This window comes from Danaus plexippus, chromosome 10 (genome assembly GCF_018135715.1).
Source record: "Danaus plexippus chromosome 10, MEX_DaPlex, whole genome shotgun sequence".
NCBI classification, from domain to species: domain Eukaryota; kingdom Metazoa; phylum Arthropoda; class Insecta; order Lepidoptera; family Nymphalidae; genus Danaus; species Danaus plexippus.
This window is the reverse complement of record NC_083543.1, coordinates 4,685,415-4,713,403: the sequence shown is the minus strand read 5'-3', so window position 1 is coordinate 4,713,403 and position 27,989 is coordinate 4,685,415. Positions and strand designations below refer to the sequence as shown.

Below are 27,989 nucleotides of genomic sequence, written 5' to 3'. Positions count from 1 at the left end.
ACGTCTGCCAGACGGTTGTGGCCGGCGCGGTCTCTCTCCACAGATCGTCATACAACTTTATACGAAGTTGCAAAATGTCCAAAGTAACTAAAATAGTTGTTATAATATTCATGATTGAGTTGAAATGTGAATGTGATACGCTGACGGGGAAAAAACAAGGTCTTATTTTGAATGAAAGTGATGTTAAAGAAAGTGTTAATCAAATAGTTAATTTGGATTACATCAAATATCGCAGGCAGGGTTTATGGAGATGTTATAACTTAATGATGTGGAAAAAGCGTAAAAGGATAAGCGGCGTCTATAACAAGTTAAAGAGGATAATTAGTTCGAGAATTAAAAGAAGTCAATATTTCTTTGGAAATAGTCATAGCTTATATGAAAACACTACTTCAGCTGAAGAAGATGATTCAGTAGTGACAGTTTCCACATTCAAAAAACTATGGCCGATTGATGACTGGTATAGATTCGGACTTTTCACAGACGGATTTATTAGTTATATCGACTCCCATTGGCTGCAATTTCCGCCTCCAAAGCCGTCTTTGCATTATACCCTGGCAGTGCTTTATATAATGCTGGCATTAATCGGCCTACTGGGAAACTCCATCGTTTTATTAATGTATTATAGGTCAGTATTTTTTATATATTCCACTAGATGTGTTTTGTATGAATGTGTAAAGGTTAGTCACCAAACATAAATGCTGTACGGAATGCCACCCACTAAAAACTTTTTAATAAAAACTATTTTGCATCTTAAACTCATAAAAAACGACAATGCTCGCCGTCTGAAATAAACACAGGGACGCATATAACAACCAGAAATATATTTGTTATATATTTTTAACTAAAACCTAAAATAAAAATTGGCACAAATATTATACTCGTATTAGTCCTCACACATTTGTCAACCATTATGTTGAGTAAAAGTTTATTTATATTATGAATTTCCGATGTAAAATTTAACGTGAGATTAAAGAAACGTTTTCACTTGTTAGCTAAGTAGGGTCCTAGAAATAATAATAACATTTCTATTATTAATTACTATTAATAAGAATATTTACGTTAACACGGAAATAATTCCGAAAGAGTTAATAACATAAATTGTTAAAATAGTAAATCAAACAAAAAAAAATATTAATTTTATATATTATTTTTTATTAATATTATTTTTGTAAACAAAATACCGGAATAAGGTCTTTGAATTTTTGTTTACATTTATGTATAACCCTGTACAGAAGATACCAAAATTACCTCTTTTTGGGTATAAATTTTATTAATTACCGTCGCCTGGTAAATACTACTTACAAAAAATCATCAAAGTTATACATTATTTATTAAGGCTTCTTTTAAAAATTTTCTGTGTATTATAAATAATTACATTGAATTTTTACACTCATACTATTTTAAAAGAAATTAAAATATGATTCAAACAAAACTGACTTCTCAATTATACTGTGGACGGTTAATTTTTTAAATATAAGCAAAATTAAATTAGTTCCATTTGAGTGATCTGATTACACATGCGCATAATTTAAACGTGCAGATGATTCTCTTTCATATGCGGTTTATTTTGACTTAGTGATATACAATTATAAATGAGTACCTAACATGTTTACTTACGTATTTTCAAGGGTACAAAAAGGGCTTAAAGCCATTCATGCAGAAATAAAAACCGGAAAGTGAAAGTCTGAATTGTACAACGAAATCTTGGTATCGATAAACGATGGCCGTCTGGTAGTGGTTCTCAGTACAGTGTATAGCTGTCCCTCGTGACTTCCCGTTTAGCTCTTTTCACTTGGTTTTCAAGGATAATATTATTGTATATATCCTATATATATCACTACAATCTCCTTTTTGTGCGCGTAAAGTATAGGATAAAATCCATTAAATCACCCGAAAAATCGCACATAATAAAGAGAAAGGCATCCCTTCATATAAATCATCGGTTTTTAATATTTTAAAATTTAATATTCTGTTTATAATCATAAGCTCCGTACCTAACAAGGAACACAATGTTGTTCCTATATAATGTTTATTGTGTACTAAAATAAATAATTAAGTTCGTTACATAAAACCTAATATATGCTTGGACAGTGGAGGTAAGCGTTTAACGAGCGTTAGATAGGGGCCCCTTAAACCTACACCTGGGTCGCAAGTCCTAGGCACTGTTGAAGCTCCTCTCCCTGCAACGCGATGGACCCGGCACCCGCACGGTGAATCCATGGAATGCTGAGAGGTTTTGTCTCTATATATATACACATACATATAGAGATGTAATAAAATTAGGTAACTGGCTCCCAAAAATCCCTCGAAATTAAAAACTTAGTATGTAACTAAAAAGTTTGCTGATGTAAAAAAAATCTTTTCCATGTTCCTTTCTTGCCATCCCTCTAACATAGGTTTGATCTTGTCTTCTAAGGCGGATGTTGTGATGCAAGTTAAACTTGTCAAAATCACTTTTCGTTGTTTGCAAAACAAATTTATTGTGACTATTTATTATTAATAAATTTAAATAGAATTAAAATGTTTAAGTCCATATAAAACACTAAAATCTTGTGAGTTCACTTATTTGAAAGAAATTTACAAATATGTTTCATTAGTAGTCTCTCTAAGCATACAATGTTTTGGTCCATCAACTAGAATCCATACTCTATCCTTAAGCAGTTCCGGATTGGACTATAATGATGGATACTTATCTGAATAAATAAAAAATCCTTGGGCAACCAACATCCCCAAAGCCCATGCCATTAAGGTCAATAAGTACTACGAGCTCACTAAAGAACTCACTTACAATAGGTTCGACGAAAATGTGTACGCTGTAGAAATGGGAGCGAGAGGTATAACAGCTAAATCTCTCTACAACCTACAAAAAGACTTGGGTCTCTCCAGAACTAACATCAATTCATTCTTTGAACGAACTTCGAAGGCAGCAGTAATAGGTTTGTTTCAAATTTGGTAGAGAGAGGAGCTTGGACGGTGGAGGTGACCATTTTACGTGCGTTAAAAAGGAGCCCCTTAAACGAACTTTTGGGTGTCAAGTCCCAGGCACAGTTAAAACTCCTCACCCTGCCACTTGATGGACCCGACACCCGTTCGATGAATCCATAGAATGCTGAGAAGTTTTTTGTCGTCGTATATACAATTTTAATATAATGTTAAGCAAGATACCAAAATAAATGACCCGCTCTGTGTCTTAGTCACGTATGTCAATAAAACAGAAAACAAATTGAAATTTTAAATACAGGGACAGTGTGATATATAAAATTAACAATAGTCACGATAAACTGGAGAAAAATTGAAAAACAGGAATTTCATCGCACTTTTAACTATGATATTTACACATTTACACGCACATTAATTAATTCATATTAAAAAAAATTGGCATGAAATGCGCAACATTAAATGAAGCATTAAGATTTTGCTTTAAAAGTCGACACTTGAAAGATAAATGGATCTCCAAGAGTCACAATCTGTCAAAAATGTAAAAGTAATAAGGTTTTTCACATATATTTCAATTCTCCTCTTCTTTTCTGAGGAAACACTTTACCACAAACCGACAATAGATTACAGAAACCAAAAGGCGTTTTAAAAATATATTGCAGATTTCAAAGTTTTTAATGGATGAATGGTTAGAGAAAAAAATTATGGTGGTTTGTGTGTGAAAGCTTTGTCAATAAAACAAGGGTTTGACAACTGGAAAGTATAAATAAAACATACACAAATGAAGTGAATGAAATTTTTGGGTTTTATAATTAATAGCTAGAGTAAATAACTGCAAAGAAACTACACTATATTTATAAATATTGAGAGAGAGTTCATTTACTCCGTAGTAATCCAATTAAGGTCAAAACCTATATGGCACATTAAAAAATTCCAAATACATCCAAACGTGTTCAGAGTACTCCAAAAATGTATTAAGTTCAAATTGAATCAATGTTGCAAGTACTTGTTTACTAATTAATGACATATAATATTTTTGAAGTCATTAACTTACAAAAAATAAAATTTGATGTTATTAAATAGTCTTTTTTAATTAATCAAGAACGCCAACCTGTTTTCCTAATTAATAAACTTTACTCTTCTTGCAGGACTCAAAGCCTGTTAATTCAAGTATTTTCTAATTTACAAATTTTATATTTACTTTATTTTTATTAAAAAAATAATTAATCACATATTTTTTTGACATCTTTGTATAATTATTTTATTTTTAATTTATGATTAATTCACTTCATCTCTTCAAAATTGCTTCTTCAAGTCTCCCAATCGATTGCTTAGAACAAACAAGCTGTCTTCCCCTGATAAATATTAATTAATTTTGTGTTTAATGGCTCATTAAAAAATATTTTGAATATATGAAATCAATTCCTTAGTCACTCTTTTGTTCGTAACAAGATAATGTATTATTTCTAAACGAAAACATGTTTATACAAACCAGTAATACTGAAAAGAATTAACACAAAATACACAGATATCATTTTCATTGAATTATTATTAAGGTTTCGGATATTCGGTTTCTCATATGTAATATAAAAAAATACTTTAATTTCCGTCTTATATGCCACAACCAACTAAACAAAGCGAATACAGCAAGTAACCTGAAGCTCAAACTAAAAAAAACTACTAATAGTTTCCTATGAAATATTTAGGTCCGCATATCCTCGAGCACATCATGTATTCTTCCAGTACATAAATACATACACGGAAATATAGCTTTCAGCGCTGCATTATTCATTTCCATCGCTGCATTCTGTTTATTTCCAAAGATCGGATAGCAATTCGAATAATAAATAGAATTTTTGCAAACAAATGCAATATTCGATGATATCACGAATGTTATGATACAGTTTCATTTTCCTAATATCTCATATTGCGAAATGGCTGACTCTTGAAATAAATGTATTACAAAATCATAAAATTATATGAATTTGATATATATTATCATACTATGAAGTAAAACTATGTATTATAATGTTATAATATAACCTGGTATTAATATAGTTAATATAGAAACACAAATCTGTGGCTGCAATTTGTGGTATCTTTAACCTTTCATTACATAATCATTTAATTTTTAGGATATTTGACAACAAACGTGTTAATATGCTCTGTTTAAAACTCTTTATTCTCTGATTCGTTATAAATATTACAGAAATTAGTTTATCATATAAAAATGCCGTACTTATTTTGATTAAATTAACATTTTCTACACTATTGTAACCTCCTCACAAAAATCAATTTAGTTATTTTGGTGACATTGAAGAAATGAGTCAGAAAAAAAAATATATGTTTATTCAATAGATTTTATTAGAATTACATTTTAATTTTAACATACATTCAAACATTATAATCTTTGTGAAACTAATATTCATCTTATAGAGCTGAAATGATTCTAACCAATACAAAAGTAGGAGTTTTTGAGCCGTATATTTTGCTTGTACGATTAAACCGAAATCTTTAATATGAATATAACTTTCTAAGAAATTCCTAAAGACTTCTCCCATTAGCTGGTCCTGGCAGTGTTTTAGATTAATTACTCTTTAATAATTCTTTTTTTTATTTTCCACCATATATAATCTGTTGTACAAAACATATATATGTTTTTAAATAACGGACCTTGATAAAACCTGTGATTTATATGTATGTATTTCCTCACATAAAATCGTGACATACAAACCGCTGTTCATCATTCTCTGGGCATTGTATAGTTCGTTGACATTTTATAATAAGATAAGGGTTAGACGTATGTAACGAAAAGAATTTTATACGTGATGTTATATTATACTAAGTTACAACATTTATTATAAGATTCACTTCAACGTTTTCTCAATAATGGCAAATTGATTGCAATACTTTTAAATGGACTCCAAATATAATATTCTTTCTAGAGAGATTGATAGTGGAGCGTGTATTTTATGTGTAACTTAATCCTATATCTTATAGCCGCAATCATCGGTTAAAATTTTTTTCTTATGTCAATGAGATCTGCAATCTGCAGTGTCTTGTCACAAATTCGACTCGTGAAAATTAATACTTAGTGTTCAATGTTTCTAAATAAAACTAACGGCTTACTCAACAATATCCTATATGAAAAACAAAACTATAGTTTTCAGTTTTACTAAGTGAATTATGATAATATCCATTATCTATGTGAAGATTTATGAATGAAAATGTTGTATCCCTTTTTAAAACTTTAAATTACTCGCCATATAATTTTTATAAAATAAGTTTTTTCTATGTTTTAAAAACTATAACGCATTTAGTTTAATCTAATATAAGTGACTGTGAATGGAAATAAATTCTCAGATAAACAGTTTTATTTTGCCTTTTTGAGAGTTCACTGTCAAAAGTCACGACTTTCGTGAGACAAGTGAAAACTTTAAAAATTTGTCCTTAAAGAATTATCATCCATAGCCTTTCCTAATATTCCTGGCATGTCACATAATATATATATATAAGTGTATAAGTGTGTTAACAATAATTGGATATATATAAATTAACATTATATTATACTCGAAACGGGAGCTCAAATATATTTATTTTATAAAAATATATTATGTTACAAACTTTTTTTCTTATAAAAATTCCAAATACAAGTATTTTTGCCTATGGCCGACTTTATCGATACAAATCAATAGTCGTTCACCATTTTGCTCTAATGCTATTTTAATTATTCTGTAATGACATCTATCTCCATGCATGATTTCATTTACAATGTACAATTCTTTCTGATTATCAAAATACTATTCTCGTAGTCAAATATTTAAATTTTAAACCCTAGCCATTATTAATAATATTATATTTTGTATTACATATGTACCTATAAATAAAAGAAACAAAAAATAGAGAATAATTGCAATACAAAAAAATAGAAGTGTGAAATTTGACAAATCCGACAAATATTAAGCATTGATATAAGGCTTGTTATAAAAAAATCAGGTCATAAATCCTAAGCTTGTTCATTTTTATGTATAGCTTGTAGCATTTTATATTTACGATAGCTTTACTAGTAGCACACATTTCATAACACATCACGAGAAACGTGGATCTTTAGAATCGCATTCCAGAAATCATTATAAGATTTTTCGACATGAGAATTTTTAAACATGTCATACGTACCATTTCCGTCTTCTTTAGCTTTTTCTTTTTTATTCTTTTTAAGGAATAAATTTAATCTAACGAATTTAAGATAATCTGTGGCTTAGTATTTTCAGAAACAAAAAAATCAACGGTCCTAACTACATCTAATAAACAGTTTTTTAATATCTACACACTCCTTTAAATTTATATTATTTGAAAATACATAATAGTTTCAATACATAAATGGATTTTTGTTTTATTTTTAACCAAATTAGTTTACAATGCGCATCAATACAACATTCCTAAATTTCCATTTCTAATATCATGAAGACGTGTCAGTGATGAAACAAATTTCGTTTTGGAATGTGTCCAAATATAACAATAAGGCAGAAGTTGGTCATTCGAAATAGATTCAAATGAGACAGTAAATCTTGAAACCGAACCGTTTATTTATGGCTGTTTTAAAATTAATAGCTTACAGATACTTATTATTATTTAGGGATAAGATACCTCTGTCGCTCAAAATTAAAAAAAAAACTTTAACCTGTTAATATTATTTGCCATGGATATAAAATGTTTAATAATTCTAATTTACGCATCACAGCTGTGCTGTCATCGCCAACCGTTATGTCACTATAAAATTATATCAACATTTTCATTTAACTCTCGAATAGTTAAATACAAACTGTATTATTTTTAGTTTTTCCTAGTTTTTTAATAATTCATTATTATTTTACAATATATAATAGATGTTAATTTTTAATAAAACCTAGGTGTAACCTAAGCTTTTAAATATGATGTTCATTAATTTAAATTGGATTACTCATTGTACTATAATTTTGCAAACATCAGAAAAATATATAAATTACTTATTAAATGTATTATTTTAGAAGTGTCATAAACAGAAAGATTATACTTGCATATTACGATTATTCTAGAAGACAGTAAATTTTACAAAAGAAATATTATTCTTGTATTATAAATATGACATTACAATTTTTTACAAGAAAAATGACCTATAAAACTTGTTAAATATAATAAAAAAAGTATTTTTATGACAAAAAGAGGTATTATCAAATATTTTTTTCTTTAATTTTTATTTGATCCTCATTCAAAAAAAAACTCTCCCATTGCAGCTGTGTCTGTGATAATCTGTTATTTATGACAGCTCTGATGTGTCCTTATTGCGGAAATGAAAAAAAAGCGAATATAAAAAATTGGATTGACTTATTTAATATCTAATGAAAATAAAAATTATATATCTATAAATAATAATCATATAAATTTTGCTTGCCAAGACATGTTACATGCATAAATTGAAAATTTATAGCTTTTATACGAAGATACAAACACGAAGACAAGTTCTATTAGTAATGATTTATTATGTATACATATGCAGAAACAGGAATAGTTGTGTGTGCACATCGAAGAAAGTTACCAACAATTTGGTTAGGGCTAGCATCTTTTTCGTTTCATTAAGCTTATTTTTCCATTGATTAAAATAAATTTTTACTTTCTCAGTTTTATCTAAATTAGTCGATTGAAAGAATTATGTATATTTAAACTACACAACATTTTATTTTTTTAAGACTACAATAAAAAAGGTAAGCACCTTGTATACATTTTTTTAAGAAATTGTGCAAAATTAATTAAATATTTCGTCTGCTGCCATCAACATACAAAGCTACTGCGGGCATGTCTAACATTAACCTAAATCATTTAAGTCGCGATAATGTCAAGTACATATAATGCTTCATTTTTATATACATACTAGCTTATGCCTTCGACTCCGTCCGTGTGAACATCAGAATTGTTCTGTGCCACTACGGCCACTGAACTCGAACTGCACTTCACGGTTCCGCTGTTTTGGTTTCGGGATCGAGGTCGGGATGGGGATTGGGATTAGTATTGGGATCTTGATCGAAATAAAAGTTGACAGATTAACATTACAGCCACTGTACCCGAACTGCACTTCATGGTTCCACCCGTGTAATTATTGGATCGGGGTGGGGTTCGCCATCGGAATTGGGATCGGAATCGAGATCGGACTCGGGACCGTTATCGTAATTAAATATTTTATATGCTGATTATTTGAATTATGGATAGGTATCATGATACAAAAATGTGCTGCGCAATTAAACTGTCGTAATTTTTGGATCGGGATTCGAGATCAGGATAAAAAAAATCCTATTTCCTTCTCCAGGGTTCCATCTATCTATATACCAAAATTCATCAAAATCGTTTCAACGGTTTAGGAATGAAAACGTAACATACAGACAGATGGGCAGAATTACTTTCGCATTTATAACATTAGTGGAGGCATATATGTATATTCTTATTATTTTCTTTTATGTTAATATTGGTAAAATATTAGTTAAAAAGTTTAAAACAATAGTTTAGTTTACAATAAAGTACTTACCAGTCAAGTCTGGGCGTTAGGCGCTCACACAACGAAATGAGTCATTTATACTTACTTACCTACTGATTATAAAATCTTTTTAACAAAAATCAATTTGCTTTTAGCCATTACCGATAAAGAGACTCTATTTCATTTGAAACTTTACTCATATATCTACAAAGGAAGATTTTCTGTTAACATTGCGTAATCAAGAAATGATCTAAGCTGACATCGGGTTCATTAAGTGAATAGGTGACGAGAGCCCATACACGGAAAAACAAAGTCATAAAAAGATATTTTATTGTTCTATGTAGGTTTTAGCGAAAGAGTTTTTATATGTTTTTTTTCTAAGAGATTTGATTTAGAACTTCAAAGAACATGTGGAGGATTTAAAGGTTGATGTACATGGATTGAAATTTATTAATTAATATCAGTAAACATCCGAGTTAAATATTTATATATATATAATAACTATATATTTTAAATTATGTACACCAGAAGTTAAGTTATATTAGAGACAAAAACAATGTTGCATGTTGTAGTTCAATTCAGCGATATCACTTACTATATTGCATTAATATTCTGGAATTTAAATGTATGTACGGTACATTGTAATATATGGACATAGGTTTTGGTTATCAGTCGTATTTAAATCATAGTTTTAATTAAAATAGCTCAGCTTCGTTGACATATAAAAAGTTTCGTGAAGTGAAGTGAAGTTTCGTGAACATATATAAAGTTTAAAGAATATTTTAAAATCAAGAAAACTAGAGCTTAATAAAAAAACAGTTTAAATCTTTTTACATAAAAGAATACAAAAATTCGTTTTTTTAAACCGCCATCTTATAAAACATTTTTATAGAAATAATAAGAATATTTTCCTGTTTTTTTAAACTATCATAAATTGAGTTTGAGATCGGCACAGAAATTTATTGATTTCTGTGTTAAAATATTTCCCAACAGCTCTCCATTTGAAGTAGATGAAACTCCCTGAATATAGAATATATTTAGATGTGATCTAGTCCAGAAAACAGTTTTACATTTTAGACTCTATATCTCTATTGTACCCTGAACTAGTTTGGTATTTTAAAATAAACACCACATCGAAGTAATTACTGACCATAACATTTTAATCCATTAAACTAAATTTAACTTTACTCCTAAATGAAATAAAAGAACTTTTATAGAATAGGAAAATAAATTCAAATGTTTGAATTAATAACAGCAAATCTACATACAACATCGCAGACATGAAGTATCGCTATAAAGTATATAAAATAAAACATCAAAGCGATCTACAAACATATTGTCGTGTAAAAATAACTATTACAAAATAAATAAGAATATAACAGTCATATATATCTGTATTCAAGACTTTGATATTATTCGAAGCGTTCATTAATATCATTAAGGACTTTTAAAACTTGTATGGAATATTTTTCTTACTTCTTATAAATTAAAACTCATAGTTAAGTTATTAAAAGTTATACCTGAAGTTTTTAAGCAATTCTTGTATTTAACTTCGAATAGTAGTATTTTATAAAAAATAAATTATTTAGTCTAAGATTAATATTTAATGGTTTATAGCTTCAACTTTTCATTATTTTCTTCATCTTAATATGTAAACTGTGAATTTTAAAAAACGTTTAAATTAAAACAAAATAAAATTTGAAAATTTCGAAGAAACGAGAACGATGAATTTTTCATTCTACTTTATCTAATTTAAATTTTAATTTACATATAAGCTCAACATTGGTTTAATGTTAAAACGTTATTATATAAAACGAATATTCTGGAAGCAAGGGGAAATAACATGCACATACATTTATACACTATATATTTTTACTGAACAATCTGCAGACGGTTGAATTTAGAATCTTAAGAATGTTACATTGGAAGCACTAATTGCACGTGTTTCTGTTCTGTTCGTGATTACAAAAAAATCATCAAATGCTCCTGTATAATTCTAAATCGATTCTCTTGTTCTATTTTAGCCTTTTACAAAAACACATTTCCGATATAATTTATTTAAATCCCTAAAAAGCCATGTTTATTTAAAATATATTATTTACACATATATGCCTTGTCACGCCCCACATGGGCCACAGTCCATTTATACAAGTTTTGACATAAGTCACAACTTACTTATGTCAAAACTTGTAAAAACTCATATTTCTATCGACAAATCTTCAAACAATATCTTGAAATAAGGAGATAGAGACTTCGCGAGGATGCATTTTAAATAAAACTAATATCTTCGTATTTACTACGCGTTTTTTATTATTTTAAAGCTACATAACGTGTTTTAATAAGACCAAATGACAGACATTTCCGTCTCGTCTGCAAGTGATCACGGTTGCTGCAAAGAAACCGACACTTCGGGTGTATATAATAATAAAAAAAACACGTAGAAAATCCGTAAACATTAATTTTATTTAAATATCTTTGTATCTCAAATTTTTTTATATTACTTTATCAATGGAATAGAAACTGACTTTATAAGTAATTACACCCATCTTTCGTTACCGCGTTACCTATGAAGCGTTATCAGGTGACCATTCATAAAGCTGTTAACGTCATAGTTATAACGTATATTACTGAAAGACAAACGGGAAGCGCTTAGTATATAGTGTGACGTTGCAAACTGTAAGCAATAAACACACAAGTGTATTTTAACTTCAGCGGAATCAACGATCCTGCAACAATATATTGAAAACATTGAGAGACGTGCACGGAATCACTAGTGATAAACTGGTTTTATAAAAAAAATATAACAAAAAACCTTGACTTGATAAAGAAATATTTATAATAATTTTTGTATGTAAGTAGTTTCAAGTAACGACGAAATATATAATTGCGAGTTTATTCGAAGTGATAACAGACATAGCTAATATTTTAGACGGCTATTTAAAAAGTTAATACAATAAAATTTTCTAAGGAAGGTGCAAGAAATAAAATTATTTAACTGTTAAAACTAGTTACACTTTATTCTTGATTAAAAATAAGGAATGACATAAAACGAGTCTTATAAATTTTGTAATTTTATTTTGAGATCTTTAAAATTTTATTGAGCAACATAATTTTTTTTTTAGTTTTGTTAACAATATGCTCAAACTTTCTATGAATTTTATTTCTATCTGCAAAAATAAAAAAAAATGCAGATTTTGTTTCTTTTTTTTTTCTATAATGCTCAATCAGTATACGATTTCGAAGCATAGACTTATTAATTTATTTTGCAAAAAATTTATCTGTATCATCAGTACAAATCATTTATTATCAATACGTTAATTTCCATTGTACTTGTTTTCGGTGCTACAATAAAAAAAAATACAAAATTAAATTCCTCTACATGTGACGTTTTCAGAGACATTCAAATGATTTCTGAATCATTTATAAGGTATTATATACTTCTTATTGCTATAAAAGAATGGCTTCAGATACTTTCTGAAATCCTATATCACTTAATTATTATTTTTTATCAATTTTAAGCTGTATGTCATAGAACGCCTGGAACTTGTAGAAAATATTAATAAAAGTACTACCAACTACTATTTTCTTTTTTTTTTATTAAATATAACTTAAACTTTTTCGCTAGATTGTAAAGAACTAATTAAAACAATTTATTAAGTTAGTAAAAAATTTTTTTTAACTCTTTACTTTTAATGTGAACTAAATGAAATGCTCAGTACAATAACAAACAAATGTGTTCTCTGACAGAAATTTTGGTCGCGGTCGGAAACGTATTTGCGGTTATAATTTATATTTCAATAGAGCGAAACGGTAATTTATTTTAATGAAATTTATCATTGTTTAAAGCCTCTTTGGAGATAAATTCAAACTCATTGATATTAAATGAAAATATCTGCTTTTAAATGTGGAACTTTTTCATAAATAAAAAAAAATCGCTAGGATTATTCTGTAAGTTGATCCTAGTTCCAAAACAGTTTTAAGTCAGATGAAAGACGATTTTGACTTTTGTATTATACCGATTTCCAATATGTGAATGAGGTAATAAAATTTTATGACCTTAAATATTCCGTTATATAATAAATATTCATTTATTTTACATAATCTTTTGTTTTTGATGAAACTGTACCTTAGTATAATATGTAACATATATTATTATATTTACTATAAATAAACAGAAGAAACGAAAGATGTAATAGTAAATATATTTTAACAGAAAATCTTTTCGCACAATTCACTGAAAACTAAAATAATTGATCGTTTTGAACAAATCTTTTTATTTTTCTTTACTTTCGTTCAAACTTCCTGACCTTACACCGATAAAAACTACAATAGGTTATGTTAGAACCATCCAATGTACCACAGCAGAATCGCCTTGCGGGCCCTGTGGCTTAGCAGAAGAGCGGCGCGTGGGACAACCCGTGGGGTTTTAGTCGGTAGTGCGTCCTTATCAGGACGAGAGTCCGACATAACTCCTCTTTCTTCCTCCCCAAGCAAGAGAGTATGCATTAAGCATTTCCCCACGAGAGAAAAAAAAAAAAAAAAAAAAGAACCATCCAATGTAACCCCTTAAACAGGGCCGTTAGATATTGCCATCTGTCACAAGAGACAAAATTTTAATTAAATTTTATCTGATACAGTTGTTCGATAATGTTGACATTGAATGATGTTGCTTATGATAAAAAAGGGACCACTCTCTTTTGTACATACATACCTATATTATACGAACTCTTCCTTATAATTTAATGTTCATGGGCAAAATACAATTAAGCGAGGTAAAGAATTCGATATAATTCAATCTTTATGATATAATTCCTTAATATTTTTAACTTCAACGGACATAGTCTTGGTAAATCTAAAGCTAAAGTAATTTTAGATGAAACTTTAAATTAAATATTGTTTATGTTGCACATGACATACTTTATTATCAATGAAGATATTTTTATACATTTTCTAATAGTGGATTCGTCGAGTTCAAACGCATATAATAAGTTAATTTCAGCTTTAAATTCTCGTTTTCCTTACATGCTATTATAGGTATAAGAATTTTGCAACAATTGTACAGTCATAGTATATTTAGTATACATAGATGTTAATTTTTTTATACTGATATATTATATGTGTAATATCTAAAATTTCATAATAAATAAAGAGTGTTCGAAAAGTTACAAAAATATTACTATTGAAAATATCAACATATGAATATAATAAAAAAATCTAACAACTTTAAACATTCTAAACATATAGGTCAATATATAATATAATAGGTCCAAAAAATATTACATAGTATATAACTTTTACGTGTGTTACCAATCAGTTTAAATTTTATGCTTCGGATGGAGACTTATATAGAAAATGTACCAATGACTTGTACATAAGTTTACTACACTATAGCAGCATTTGTACATTGAAATTACCGCATACATTTCAAGTCAATTTACTGGCAGTTCGTAACTATTCTTTCATTCTTACTACGTTTTTTTTTTTACCCTGGAAGTTACATTGATGGTGGTTGACTGTTAAACATTTTAATGGCTTATGATTTTTATAACCGATACATTTTATATTTGATCTTTATTTTGTAATCTTTAAAAATATCGTAGTTAAGTTTTTTTTTTTACTAACAAATGTAGTAAAAATCACACAGCATTTATATGTGTTTTGTTATTTGACAGATATGCATGTCCGTGTTAAAAAAATAGTTTCATTTTAAACGTTTATTCGCAAAAGCCTTTTAGTCATCTCAATAATATGTCACGTATTAAGAATTGTTGATTTCATAAGAATGACAAATTTTACAAGAGAAATTGTGTAATCAATACACTATATTTTAATACATTTTTAAAAAGGTAAAATTTTATTTAGTCTTTATAGTGTCTTGACATTTTTATTACTATTTTAGAAAATTTTACTTACACCATAATTTTACATATACACACTATTTAAACAAAATATCGATCGTACTAGGGATGAGCCTAAATTAAAGAAAGCTAAATACTCAGATATCATTAATAATGTTTTGATCGAAAAACAAAACTAAAACCTTTATACTCACAACCTGTAACAAGGTTCTCCTCTGTGATAAAAAATACCAACATTTTGCATTATAATGAAAAGCAAATTTTCTGGTCTCTAGAGACACTATTTTATAAACTTCAAAAAACACAATTTCCTTCTCTTAATAGGCATTAAATTTTTTTAAATGTCTTTCCCCATTTTTAGAGTCTTGAGAAAAATCCATTGCTTACTTTTTAGTCATTAAAATTATACGAGAGTATAACACAATCAAAATTGAGACTCACGGACACTTTTTTACTGGAAAATTCCACCTATATACATTTCGTCTTTACCTCTATGAATGAAATAAATTTGTATATATCCTCGTAAAAGCTAATGACAATATAATAACACACTATAACTATTAATATTCAAAGATGAAATCTTAATCAAATAACCACACCAATAAACAATTTTTTTTATATATTTAAGTAGACATTATATGGACATACTACAAACGTATATAAAAAATATATGTATGTATTAATATGGATCAAAGCTGTAAAACCATTCTCAATATCTGGTTCCACAAATCTTAACCTTATTTAATTTTAAACAACATTAAAATGTCTCATTTATATTTCGGAATTCACAAAAATCAGGATTAAACACAACAAGATTTCCTTTTATGTTACGATGCACTAAATACTCACATTATTACTGATAAAAAATATAACAAAATGGATAAATTATTAAAAGCACAGTTTAACATCCCATAAAACGAGAGTTAAAACTGTTATTATAAAACAAAATTAGTATAGTAGTAAAAGATATAGCAACAAAAATCTTTTTTAATCATCTATATCAGAAAGCAATTTTAAGTCTCATTAAACAAACTTTTCTTTTAGACCTATTTATACAATAAAAAATTATAATTTGTTGTGAAATAGAAACCAAAAATGTAGTGATTAAAAGATTAAAATTTTTAGTAAAATATTATTCCAAACCAATAATGTGTAGCTTAAACACACTTTATAACTGAGGAAAGTTTTTATTAAAAAGTTAAATTAAAAGTGTATAATACAAAATTTACAAATTTAAAGTATCTTTTAAAATACATGCAACGTCAGCGAATATGTAAATGACAAGACAATGCGAGTTCAAAGTTTTATATCGTCTTGATTCTAAGAAGTTGGCGCGAAATACAAAGTTGCACGGATATTTATCTGAAACTGTCGGGCCAAATGCATTAAGAAGTTCTGGTCAATCGATATGGCCGTCTAGCGATTTATCGACAATCCAAAGACCCAAAAACTCGGTTTTTCAATTTGATCATCGCCAAGAAAATCAATATATCTATGTAAAGGAACCTGAATAAAAACTTGTTTGAGAAAAAACCTTTGCAGGTAAATTAAAATATATATTGTTAATCATATTTCAATCTTTTAAGTCTACTTATAAAGAGTTCGAGTACAAATTTGATATTAGTTTCTTCAAAACTGTCATTTTGTTATTACAGTCCAATTATTAGTTTTAAATAAAGTTAAATCCTATACACAAAAAACTGGCTGACGTTTTAAATAATAAAATCCTAGATTTTTCTTATTATCCACCTATTATTTAGTACATTAGCCAGTTCTAGAAAATAATTATGCTTCTTCCCAGTTGAGAGCGGACATTTGACACATACAGAACAATATCATAGCGATTGCGACTCAGTCTGAAAAAGAAATGTCAATTGCAAACTGAAACTCACAAAATTAATTAACTGTATATTTACAGCAGCTTATTGGTCTGAGAGATAACTTTCAGAACTTTCATGTTTTGAATAATCACTAAAGTGAATTTAATATTCAAGAGACGATAACAGACAGAAGATTCTTCTTGGAAGCAGATGATCTTGTTTGCTCAAAACAACAAGCGTACAATAATAAATATACAGACAACACTAGTATCAATTACGTATTTATATTGAAATTAACATATACATATGTATTTACAATGTACATATAGAAACATTCTTTACAATATGTGATTATAACGAACCATATTTTTTACGTCATATGTTCCTTTATCAATAATATTGAAATATGATAAAGGAGTAACATAGGAAAACTATTCGTATTTGAAATGTAACATTAGTTTTCAAACATAAACAGACAAAAAGACTTTGATATATGGATAACATCAACATTAGTAAAAGAAACGTAATTTATACTAAATAGTAAGCTTAATGATAATTACTATTTGAGAAAAATGTAATAAGAAAATATGAAAAGTAAAAAATTTCCTTCTTCTAAATATCCACTTATCTTTCTTAATCTGTTTTTTTACGGTTGGTATTAAATTAGTTTATTGCTATAAGACAAGATAATCGCAGGAGATCCGTAAATGGTTTTGGAGGAAACAGAATGGAAATTACCTTTAGTATTTGTTGTTGAGGGTTCCACTGATATTTAAACTATTATAAAAATAATTATGATATCAACTGAATGCAATCATAGTTTCTTTTTTGTATAAGAAGGGGTGGCAAAGCATTAGCCTTTGAAATAGATTTAGCGGCTCTTGATTTCACTAAATATATTTATTTAAAAACATATTAATAAAAGCATAAAAAAACATGTACATTGCTATACTTATGAAAAGCGATCACAACGTGAACATATTTTTAACTATGAGTTACACCTACATAAAACTGATTTTTTCTTTATCCCATCATAAACTTGATGTTCCAGTCCATTATACAACTGGTATTAAAGTAAATAAAGCATCTAAATAAACCAAATTAAATTTTAAATACGGCGAAAGATAGTAATTGTATTTCTTGCACAACCAACTCTCATTAGTGAAGGTCTCTTTAAAATTTGGAATAATTGAGTACTCTTTTGAACATCGCTAGACTTATCGATTGCACGTCTTAAACAAACTAAGTTAACAACCTTTGTTAACTTTGTTGTAAAGAAATTAGCATCAAACCTTTGACGAATGCGATACAAACATCTCTAATTTATTTTATCATTTGAGATGAAATAAATTAGAGATGTGTCATATATTTTAACCTACTTTAACCTTGTATGAGATAAACTTCAATTTATTTGTGGCTTCAATGGGCAACCCCGTCTTTGCATCACTTTATTTATATTAGTTTAAGTATATTTTAGTTAAAGTTTAAAATGTCATTTGACAAAGGGTTGACATTCAATTATAACTTCCCCACATGTATATATATACAAATAGTTGATAAATAGTTTCCCAGTTCGTTAATGATTCCTGATTCTCGGTGTGATTTATGAATTTCCATTGCTTATTGCTTTCTCATTAAATTTTTCTATATCACACGGAAAAGTTTTAATCAATAAAATATCCTTAATATATAAATTTTACTGATATGAAATTTGTAAATACAATAATATTTTAATGCAGGTAAAGGTAATGCTACGAGCATAAAGATGATTCATACTTATATATAAATTCAAATACAATTTTTTTCATAAGGTTTAGACTTTAGACGGACTTTACTCTAAATTCGTTTTTACAAAGGAACTATTATTTTCTTATTCATACAGATAGAAAAACTCTGATACGTTGATTCTAAGTTTTGGCACCTCATGATATTATTAATTTAATATATATAAACATTTCACTAGTATTTTAATATATTTTATTATAGTCAGCGATAGTTTCTTAACAATCATATTGATATATTTGTGTTCACTACATGATTTAATATTACATTGTATTTAAAAATTCAGTACCCGAAAGTAGCATAAATGTATTTTGAATATGTGTGTAATATTTAAACTAATCTGATGAACAAAAGTTGCCCGACTTTAAAAATTAAGTCAGGCATTCGTTTTAATTACTTGCTATATTTGACTTCAAAAGTAAGAAATAATTTTTGTGGGTGATTTATAAGAGATATATTTTAATTTGAAATTTTAATTCCAGATTTCCTCACGATATTTTCCTTCACCGCCTGTCAATGGTATCCAAATACTCTTAGAAATTACATATAACTCGGAAAAAATCAAATTGCTTCTTGCCAGGTTTCGAACCCGCAACTTTATATATGAGGCAGGCCTTAGCCTCCAGGCAAACAGGACTGATACTTTATTAACGACTTAGTCTAATATCAATTTTATCAAGAATTCTAAGAGCCTTATATAAAGAAATGTCGTTTTATTAATTTGAACTGGATTAATTTTATATGAATACCAATTTTATGGTTTCTATGTGTCCTACATAAGTATTCTACTTAAATGAGACTAATATTTTTCGGATATACTACGCATTCCTTATTTTTTGTTAAAACTACATGCTCTCGACGTTGCGGTTACTTTGCAGCAACCGTGATCACGGGCGGACGAGATGTGAATGTCTGTCTGTCAGGAGTATGTAGGTTTAACAAAAAATAAAACACGCGTAGTATATCCGAAAAATATTAGTTTCATTTAAATGAATAAAACTCGCGAAAGTCCTAGATCTACTAGTATTCTACTTGCTAAATTTAATGTACTTCTCTTTTATATCATTATTATTTGACCAGTACGTAAAATGCAAAATTCACTTAATTTTATTCATGAATGCATAATTTGACTCGACGGTTTTTTTATAGGTCACTTAAAAATTGTAGATTTAAAATTATATTTTGGAGTCCATTTTTCTAAATCTGCGTTTTAATTTTAGAATCAACGTGTTTGTGTGTAAATGTGTGAATCTGTTTGTGGTAAAGGCATAGCAGCTCTCAAATGTATCAACATTATTTTTTTATATTTTAAATCCTTGAGGCTCTTAATAATGTTTGATTAATATCATCCCAGCACTAGCAGAACTCTTACAAAATGAAGTAGAGCATTTTTGGTCTATGATTCTCGACCGATTGCCTCATTGATGCTAGTATAATGTTAAATGACAATTAATTCGTAGGGACTTATTAAAATTCAAAAACATCAAAACAATCGAAGAAAATTGGCCGATTTAATCAATACAATTCTAAAAATAACTTTTGTTAATAAAAACTAAACAAGTTTTATATGACCTACAACTGGTCGTGACTCCATTCATGTATTAAATAAATCCAAAGACGTTTGGGAATTCTTAGAAATCAAATAGTAAATTTGTTTCATCTCTCTTTCTTCGTATTGAATTTTTTATAATAATAGTTCCTTTGAACACGAAATGAATTAAGCAAGTCTCTTAACATATATTAATCTACAAATATAGGTCTAAAGAGAACATAAAACTTTTGCCTTTATTCGAATATTCCAGAATGGGGAATTAAATTAAAAAGTTCAATAAAAATATAACATATTTTTATGAAAGTTGGATAATGTTCCTTTTCTTTATAACCTCTAACAGATTCAATTTTATTTTCAATTTTCAGAAAAAAATATAGACCTTTTGAATTATATTGAAAATTATGTTATTCATATATAAAGTCATGATTTATAAATGTGATTTTAATCAAACAAATATACACATTACTTTTAAAGGTATTTCAATAGCCAATAGAAGTATTTTGTCTTTTTAAAGGACCTGTGAAAGGGTAAAGTGGTAGCAACGAAGATTAATGTATTCACGAAAATAGTTTTTATTGGCTTTGTAATCTTACAGCAAAATCGGTTTTAAATTATATTAATAAATATTTATTTTTGTTTTCAAGGAATAATTTATCTATAGATATATTCGTACAGATGCACATGTGTGTGTGTATGTGTGGGTTGGTGCATATATATTTATTTATATATAGCATATATATATATATAGGTATTATTTTTTCCATTGACCTTAATTGAACTGACAATGGATAGTTTTCTAGAAGTGGCGTGTACATTACTCCAATTACTTATTACTACTTACAATTACTACATTAAAATAAGAACTATTCTTTCATTCACTTAAAGTTTTCCACGAACTTTATTCACTTAATGAAATATTTATTATTAAACGTAATACAGCCATAATCTTTATACGTATACATTTTCATATGTAACTTCTAAGAATTATAGTTACAAAATCATTTGCAAGAACTTTGCAACGGGGAACCTACAAAATGTGACATTGTAAGCTGTAAGGATTAGTGTTCGTGCGAATGAAATAAAATATAGTTTAATAAAACAAATGCCAGCTGCCAGATGCAATATAAAACGTCTGCAGCAAATACATCTGGATTAAACTACGACATTTAAAAATAAACGCTTTCAGGATACCCTGTTCAATATAAGAACGGTATTCTTAACCCACGTTTGCATCGACAGACTACAAATTGGCCGTTTCCACTTATTTTATACATCTTCAAACATTTTATTAACATAGTTTTTCGTATATATATTATCGGAACTATGCTGAGGGCTTCATATCTCGGAAATTTTATGTTTAGATATTTAATAAGATTTTTTCTAAGCCCGTTTTCAGTCCATAAAATATGTCTCAAGATTATTTAACATACGTTATATTGTAATTTCTCGAATATGGAGTAATCATAATAAAATCGTCTCTATAGACAATTTCAGATAATAAGATAGGTAAATAGTCCATGAAACAATTATAAATATAAACTATAAATATAATCAGATATATTTATCTTCTATATAGCCTACTGGCTAGGACCTTATATATAGCCTGTATATAGCCTTATATTAGCTAGGACCTTATTGGTCATGATATATTTTCTATGAATTATTTTTATTATATTAAAATCGGTTGTCCTTCGTTTAATACATTCAATTACTTTGAAACCGATTTGAAAATTTACTAAGTTAATGATTCACATATTTCATCTTCGTATGAGTGATACATGTCTCAGGAAACATTTACACTTTTGTATCTACTCCAAATATGTGTATTATATGTGTTTGTGTGTGTGTTTGTGCATGTGAGTGTAGTGTAGTGTTGTACTTTAAACTTGGTCAAAATGATTTTTAATCTTACAGTAAAAAATTACTAAACTATTTACCTTGAAACCTTTAAACCAAAAACAGAGATTCCAAATTTAAAATGTTGTTGAATATTTATTTTGCACTGATATTACTAAATAAAGAAATCCTTGTCCGTCTGTAAGCTGACTCAAACAAATCCACCCTAATATTTTGTAGAGGAAGAGAATAGCGAATACCGAAGATTTATATTGATAAATATCTGAAATAACTGGATAGTAGATATTTATCGAGAGGCATCCAATGCTCTTTGAAATGTTTTTGTTTTCCAAATTCCTTTGCCTTTTAATACAATAACAAAATAGCAATAACACACCTGTTAATAATGTTAATTAAAAAAACAAAGGTAATGAAAACAAAAGATTTTTTTTTTATATAATTTTCATAAAACAGCCACGGATCAATTACGTGTTTTTACTAATAAATTTAATGTTTACAAAAAATAAGATATGAAACAATATTGTTTTACTCGAAATTCCGTACTAATGAGCTATAAAAAAAATATCCTCGTACCTTTGAGACCTTTGCTATTATTTTTTAAAAAGCCTTTTATCCTTTATGTATTTCACAAAATGTAATGCGTTTTTTATAACAACATGTACAGAGTCAATCATAACATATTTAATCATTTCCTACCAGGAAGCTTATTAGATATGAATATTCGATTTGGCAACACGTGCCTGATTAGTAAATAATGGACAAAATATTTTGTATGTATCGCTTATCTAAATCAAATTCAATTATTGTTTTTGGCGAGGATCCTAAAATTAATGTCTTCGAAGCTAAAATTAATAATCGTATTGTAATCAACGAATTATAAATTTAATTAGTGAATACTATCTGTTTTCGTCTGACTTTCTGTTTACTTACGATTCCTTGAATAATAATTGTCATAATTTAAACCACAAGAATTGTCTAAATTCAAAAGAAACGCTAAGTATATGTTTGTAATGCTTTCACAACTGAATCGTTGACCTGGTTTTGATTAGATATAAGGATAGGCTAGGCCTCTTGGAAGTACCTTTGCTGCTTTTGACCTGGAAACGTCTGGATTGGGTAAGGAGTTAAATTTTGTATGCAAGTCCCAAATTTTTCGAGATACTTTGACCGCTTTTAGTACCCCGCGGACTGGAAACGAAATCCGAAAGCAAAATAAAAAATAACTATAACACATATTCATACAATTATAAACACAACAAATGTATGATGCAATGGATATAAATAACAATGTACATAATTCCCGATAGAATAAAAATAATTATTTTTTTTAGAAAAATGGATATTATAAAATTTTATTAAATATACTGAGATACATTAAAAAAATTCAAGAATCTAAAAAAAATCAAAATCAAGTAAGTAGGTTAGTCTTTGACAATAAACAGTTACGAAAAATATTATATTTTCCTGAATTAAATTTACTTGGACTTGGACTTGGATGTGTTAGATAAAATCTTATTCAGATTCCGAGCATCTTTATATTGAAGTGAACGGTGAAGTTCACTACCAAGGTACCTACTTCAAATGTGAACCAGATAACCTGCAAGGAAATTTTCACAAATAGTTTGATTTGTAAAGTATAATCACACTTTATGTTAAACGTGTTTTAGCAAATTTGAGCTTTATTTTAAAATATAAAAAGTTGAAAAAATAAAAATTATAATAAAATGTAGGGATAACATGTCAGAGTTAGATCACATTAATTTGTGTTATTTTATTCGATAGTGTTTAATTTTACTAATACTTCATTAACATAATAGGATAACCCATCCACCAAAGCTTTTATTACTATACATGTAGATACTTTTATAATTGAAATAAAATTTCCACTACTTTTTAATAGTTTAGTAAAAATCAATCAAATGTCCAAATTTTTATGTGATTTTCATAAACTAGCCCAAACATTGTGAGTGTTTTTTGAATCTTATCAGGTATGTATTAAGAACTAAGCCAATTGTATTATGTCCCGTGTATTGAGGAACAATATTTACGGCTAAATAATATAGAAGAACCTTGCTTTGCATTTTGCACTGTTTGCTTAGGCCAAGTTTGCTTCGTCACGGGATACACGCAGTGTTCCCGTTGGTCATTCAATTAGGTACCTACGTCAGTATTATAAATTGCAAATATTTATGTATAAAATAATATTAACTCTTTGTATGTAATGTGACTATGCAAAAGAGTCGCGAGACGAAGCACTAGCCGAAGCACAAGGTGACAGTTTAAATAGTCGCTCGAGAGTGTAACCTACAAACGATTCCAGTCTCAATACGCTCGTAATAAGAACGGTAGTCGCGACTCGTACGCGAGTATAAATCCCGGGTATTTGTAACAATCATTTGAAATATAAAACTCCCTTCAATTTCACTCTCTATAGTATTATACCCATTGTACATATTCATGTTAGATTTGATATGATTATAAAATAGTTTGATCGTTTAAATCAGATTTAAAGTTAGTTTTCCGAATATCTCCTTCAATATCAAATTCACAGATACCTCCGGATAATTTAATAAATAAAAGTGGATATTGTCTCACTTCCCACGGGCGAAAGATATCCTTGAAATAGTTTTACAAAAGAATCTTAAATTTCTTATTAATTTATAATGAAAACTCTAGAATAATCATTAATATCGGTCTTTTGAAGCAGAAAAAATGTACTAAAAAAAGCTTAGTAGATTAATTAAATGTTAGTAGAGAAAAATATGTCAATATTAAATATCGATTATTTTAAGTAATAAAATTAAAAGTTACTTATTACGTTAAGTCCCTTTTTTTATTCATACTTTATGAATAAATAAGAATTGCGTTTCGTAATCCCCAAAACCGGATATTCTTGAATGTCAGTAATGCCGGAAATTTTATTCTTCTCAAATTCCCATATTTATTTTATTTTACCACATATATACAGGAAATGTAATCTAATTTAATTTGTTATTTTTTATTGTTAATCATGTATACTATATAAGATATAGATTTTATTAAGATCCGATAAATGGATCCAACCAATAAGAAAACAGATGAGAAAAATCACTTAAAAAGCTATCTCGACTATATTTCAATTAACAGATAACGATTTTCCTTTTTCACATTCGAAGAAGGTTAGTTCTGTTATTTTTTTTTAATTACTATTTTAATGGACTCAATTTAATATTTATTCTACAAAATATAATTTCGATTCATATTTTTGTATATGTTTTGGATAATAATTTTATGATACTATTTTATTGCAGATGCCGAACCCTGAGGACTCCAGGGAATATATTAGTCGCTAATCTAGCACTTAGCGACTTCTTAATGTTGGCCAAGACCCCAATATTCATATTTAACTCCTTTCATCTCGGACCAGCTCTGGGGAAAACAGGTCGGAATAAGTAATAAGATTTTAACCATACAGCCACACAAAGCTAAAAATAAATACGAACAAATCGTTTGTTGCTGATTGGTGGATAACAATGTTAAATTTATATTCCGTTAATTATTTATATTAAATTTACATTTAATATTACTTTCAATATTTTTCAATTTCCTTATTAATTTAGGCAAGAAAGCAGGAGCCTTGAAGTAAATGATATCATATTTTAGCAAATTCCCAACACATTAATGTACATAAGACGGAGATGTGTAGATAATTACAAATAAAATCGATACCGAGTTAGATTGGTGTTTGGAATACCTAGAGTATAACAAAATCCAATCAAACTATTTACTTGTTACACAAAGGAATTAATTACATCGTTTTCTGATATTTCCTTAGTTTCATGAAATAAAATTACAATTCGATTAACCAGCAGTAACTAGTTTCTGTTAATAAATAAGAACATTCTGAAGGTAATTTATTGATTTCCAAGTTTCCCAATAACATGTTAAAAGCAGAAACATTTGTACATTACAGGTTGCGTGATCTACGGCTTCGCGGGTGGATTGAGCGGTACGACATCAATTGCCACTCTAACAGCTATCGCTTTGGACCGCTACTGGGCCGTGGTTCATCCCCTTGAGCCGCTGCGAGCGCTAACAGCTATACGAGCCCGCTTGCTAGCTGTCGGTGCTTGGCTGTATGCCGGGATATTTGCTACCATTCCAGCTTTAGATATCGGATATGGTAACTACGTACCAGAAGGTTTTCTAACAAGTTGCAGTTTCGATTATCTCACAGAAGAACTCCCACCTCGTTATTTTATTTTTATATTTTTTTGTGCCGCTTGGCTGGCACCCCTATGTATTATATCGTACTGCTATACCAGTATTCTTAGAATAGTTGTAGGCAAGAGAAATATTTCCACAAAAAATCAAGAGCAAAAACTGTCTTCTAGACACGTTAAGGAACAAGCTAAACGAAAAGCTGAAATCAAGATAGCTCTCCTCGTTATTATTGTTATAGCATTATTTTTTATTTCATGGACGCCATACGCAATTGTTGCTCTCTTAGGAATATTTGGCCAAAAAAATCTGATAACTCCTTTAGTTTCTATGGTCCCAGCTTTATTCTGTAAAACAGCTGCTTGCATTAATCCTTTCATTTATATCATTACCCATCCTAAATTCCGTAAAGAATTCCAAAAGCTGCTATTCAAAGACAAGTCGCGTAGAATGAGAGGTACTCTCAGAACGACTGGCTATTATACAGACAGAACTAAAATGCACAGACAAAGTAAACAACTCAGTGAAACCGATGTGGAGGTAGTCGAAATGAAAGATATACCATATCACAATGCCACCAAAATGGGGAACTGTTGTGTTGAGACAGTATCCTCAAAGGTATCTCAAAGAGAAGGTTCACAAAAATCACAGAGAAGTGTAAGTATAAAAGATATGGAAGAGAATGTGATTTCTCCTCCATCGTGGTATTCAAAGCCACAATTCTCCAAAAAGAGAAGCTTTCATCGTCAATCAACCAAAATGTCGTTTTAGTCCTAATCTAATTTGTTAAATGTTTGTCTTGTTTAATGTTATATAGGAAAGCAATACAAGACTCAGATGTAGTTTGATAAATAAAGTAGCTACTTGTAGAAACATGTTACGTTCTCAAATGTTGTCTATTATAATCTGTGTAGCTTTTTTGTAGAGATCACTTACTTTTCAAATAAGAATAGTAATATTCTCTAAGCACACTGTTGATAATTTCTGTAAACTATTAAATTAATGTAGAAAGTTTCTATTTATTTACTTTGTTTTTATAAATGTGATATTAAATGTGTATAGTTGTAAAATGTACCAAATAAATATGAAGTATTTTTGTCAGTGCCTCTTATTTAACAATTTTCTGTCATCGCGGTTTAAAAAAAAATGATACAGAAAAATCTAGAAGGAATTTTGTTATATCTGCATATTTCGGCGGATTTTTCCTTCATAACGAGTAGGTCTTGTTGCAGTTCATAGGGATCATGCATATTTTGTCGCATTCATCTCACTATGATTAGATAACGTAGAAATAACTATGATATCAATCAATCATCAATCAATGTGACTTTTATATAATTCCTGCAAATATGTATTAATTTGGCGGTACTATTAACATCAGAAAAATTAATTCACTTTACCTAATACTTACACATCAAGTAAGCATACTGTCTTCAGGCTATCTTATGTTGTTTTCTTTTTAAACGCCTTTAAAAACA

The 27,989-nt window shown here is 28.4% G+C and overlaps 1 protein-coding gene across 2 annotated transcripts; it reads left to right on the top strand.

Annotated features, from left to right (window-relative positions):
* Window positions 1-27,612, top strand: LOC116767061 (opsin, ultraviolet-sensitive-like). Of its 2 annotated transcripts, XM_061521675.1 has the most exons (4): window positions 60-159; window positions 236-625; window positions 25,602-25,732; window positions 26,264-27,612. In XM_061521675.1, the coding sequence occupies exons 2-4, from the start codon at window positions 264-266 to the stop codon at window positions 27,280-27,282; spliced, it is 1,512 nt and encodes a 503-aa protein (XP_061377659.1). In that variant the 5' UTR covers window positions 60-159; window positions 236-263; the 3' UTR covers window positions 27,283-27,612. The 2 variants fall into 2 exon arrangements, with proteins under 2 accessions (XP_032513103.2, XP_061377659.1); XM_032657212.2 differs by having other exon boundaries at window positions 1-625.
* The last annotated feature ends 377 nt before the right edge of the window (window positions 27,613-27,989 follow it).

Excerpts from the sequence above, each read along its gene's own strand:
- LOC116767061 (XM_032657212.2), top strand. The coding sequence starts at position 75 with ATGTCCAAAGTAACTAAAATAGTTGTTATAATATTCATGATTGAGTTG. Across the intron at positions 626-25,601 it reads GTTTTATTAATGTATTATAG|ATGCCGAACCCTGAGGACTC; the intron begins GTCAGTATTTTT and ends ATTTTATTGCAG. Across the intron at positions 25,733-26,263 it reads ACCAGCTCTGGGGAAAACAG|GTTGCGTGATCTACGGCTTC; the intron begins GTCGGAATAAGT and ends TGTACATTACAG.